Source organism: Propithecus coquereli, unplaced genomic scaffold (assembly GCF_000956105.1).
Source record: "Propithecus coquereli isolate 6110/MARCELLA unplaced genomic scaffold, Pcoq_1.0 Scaffold308, whole genome shotgun sequence".
NCBI lineage: Eukaryota > Metazoa > Chordata > Mammalia > Primates > Indriidae > Propithecus > Propithecus coquereli.
In genome coordinates this window covers 1,837,986-1,840,353 of record NW_012148708.1, presented here as the reverse complement: position 1 = coordinate 1,840,353, position 2,368 = coordinate 1,837,986, and the positions used below count along the sequence as shown (strand labels likewise).

The 2,368-nt window shown below is 48.1% G+C and overlaps 1 protein-coding gene across 2 annotated transcripts in view; it reads left to right on the top strand.

Annotated features, from left to right (window-relative positions):
- GNAL (guanine nucleotide binding protein (G protein), alpha activating activity polypeptide, olfactory type) overlaps positions 1 to 2,368 on the top strand; it is a 160,956-nt gene that overhangs the window by 52,698 nt on the left and 105,890 nt on the right. The window contains exons 3-6 of one of the 2 annotated variants that reach the window (XM_012649993.1): positions 394 to 636; positions 717 to 789; positions 1,444 to 1,498; positions 1,618 to 1,737. The exons of the other annotated variant lie outside the window; for it this stretch is intronic. Of the exons in view, the coding sequence (XP_012505447.1) occupies positions 495 to 636; positions 717 to 789; positions 1,444 to 1,498; positions 1,618 to 1,737 (390 nt within the window). The 5' untranslated portion in view covers positions 394 to 494. The remainder of the gene's footprint in view (positions 1 to 393; positions 637 to 716; positions 790 to 1,443; positions 1,499 to 1,617; positions 1,738 to 2,368) is intronic. 2 annotated transcript variants of the gene reach the window in all.

Genomic DNA, 2,368 nt, shown 5'->3' with positions numbered 1-2,368 from the left:
CAGGCGCCCCCCGCCGCCCCGTGGGACCCGGCGGCGCGCTCCGTCCCTCCGCCCCGTCGGCCTCCGCGCGGGCTCCGGGCCGAGCGCGCCGCCCCCTCGGGGTCCCCGCTGGGCGGGGCCGCGCGAGGTTGGAGTGCGGGCGCGGGGACGCGGGCGAGCGCGGGCGCAGCGCCACCCGGCTGTCTGCAGCGGAGCTCGGCGCCCTCGCCCCCCGGTCCGTTCGTCGTGCGGTATTTACCCAGCGGATCTTTAAAATAATCACATTTTTAAAAGCACTTTGCTCCGCGCGTCTCCCTCACGGCCGCGTTAGTCGGGAGTGTGCGGCGGGCGGGGGGAGAAGCGGCTCCGCTCCGGTCGGAAAACACCGAGAGACCAGCCCGGCTCTCTCGGCAGCGAGGAGGAGAAGCCGTCGCGGGCCCCGGCGACACCTGCACGTCCCGGTCGCGTTGCGCGCACGTCCCTGACTGTGCCCGACGTCCCTCGAGCGGGCAGGCATGGGGTGTCTGGGCAACAGCAAGACGCCGGAAGACCAGGGCGTCGACGAGAAAGAACGACGCGAGGCCAACAAGAAGATCGAGAAGCAGCTGCAGAAGGAGCGCCTGGCGTACAAGGCGACTCACCGCCTGCTGCTCCTGGGTAAGGCCGGCGCGGCTCCGGCCTCGGCGGGGCGCAGGTCCCGGGACGCGGCTCACAGCGTTGTTCTCGTTTGCTTGCAGGGGCCGGCGAGTCGGGGAAAAGCACCATCGTCAAGCAGATGAGGATCCTGCACGTGAACGGCTTTAACCCCGAGTAAGAGCGATCGGTCTGGGTTCTGCCTCCAAACTGCATGCGCTGCCCCTTCCTTCCCGGCCTTCCCGGAATTCGCTTGGTAACTGAGTAGACCTTCGAAGGGAGAAAAATAGATGTGAGCTGTGGGATTTGGTCCATTGGGGCAAATCCTTCTCTGGCGCTGACTAGTTTGAAAAATAACTTGCTTAGCTAAATATGATCTGCTAGATACTCTTGGAGTATCGGTTTGTTTTACTGGTGTTGCTCTGAGCACACTTAATATGTCAATATATATTTTTAATATCTTTGTTGCACGTGTTTCAGTTTATAATAGCAACAGATTTAAGTAAAACATATTTACAAGTATAACTATAGTTGTACTTATGTGCAATATCCATAGCGATTTTGCCATTGCTTTTCTAACAAAATGGGATTATTTAAAGCTGTGGGTTATAAAATGTGTGCACTCAAGTTTGTTTAGAGTACAGATTAGAAAAGAGGGATATTTTCCTTTCCCAGATAAAACTTGTACAGGTGTTGTCTTGGAGGTTGGTATTGACCTCTTGTGAAACCAGTCCTGCTCAGTGCTGCAGCAGGAAAGGTAAAATCCCACTCAGTTGACTGGAATCAGTGCTAAGGGTAAATTAAGCTAATAACAGTTCTCTTTCAATACAGGGAAAAGAAACAGAAAATTCTAGACATTCGGAAAAATGTTAAAGATGCCATTGTGGTAAGGACCTTTTTCGTGTTTGTTTACTAGAAAGTTTATTTAAATCGTGTAGACAGAGATGTATTTTAGAGTATGTATTTTGGAGCCTAAATCCACGTTTTTTTCTTCACCCCATTAAGACGATTGTTTCGGCAATGAGTACTATCATCCCTCCGGTTCCTCTGGCCAACCCTGAAAACCAGTTTCGATCAGACTATATCAAGAGCATAGCCCCTATCACTGACTTTGAATATTCCCAGGTAAGTAAATCCTTACGGAAGTATTTTAAATAGTGAAAGATGGAAACAATTTTAATGAGGTCACATATTGAGAATCAATGTTAATACTAATTCATTATCAACTTTGTTCAAGATCTAGCTCTTTAAATGCTGAAGAGGAATGCTTTTTCTGTACCAAAATGTTTGTGTTTGTTAAAAATACTAAAGACAACAAGATTATCAGAAATGCTTTTTCGAATGTATAGGGTAAGGCTGATAATGAGGAATACTGCATACCTTTAAGAAATGTTGATAGTGCCTTTGTCCTGGGTGTATTCTTAAATTAACAATTCAGCATTTGCCAGATAACAACATTAAAAATTACATGAGTAGAGAAAAATGCTTAGGGTAGGTCATCTTCTCCATGGGATTAACAGAAAGAACAAAATTCAGTTTACTCTTAAGATGTGCATCCTTCAGAACAAATGAGAAAACAGTACATTGTATAAAAATAATAGCATGGCTCACTTCTCAATGTTCACTTATCATGTTAAAATGCAGTTTGGTTCGCATCTGCATTATTTAGGGCTGCTTTCCTGATCACTTGGGTGGCAGTGTGGCTTATGCAAAAGGGCGCTGTCAATATTAGTTTTCTCTCATTTGAAGAATATAC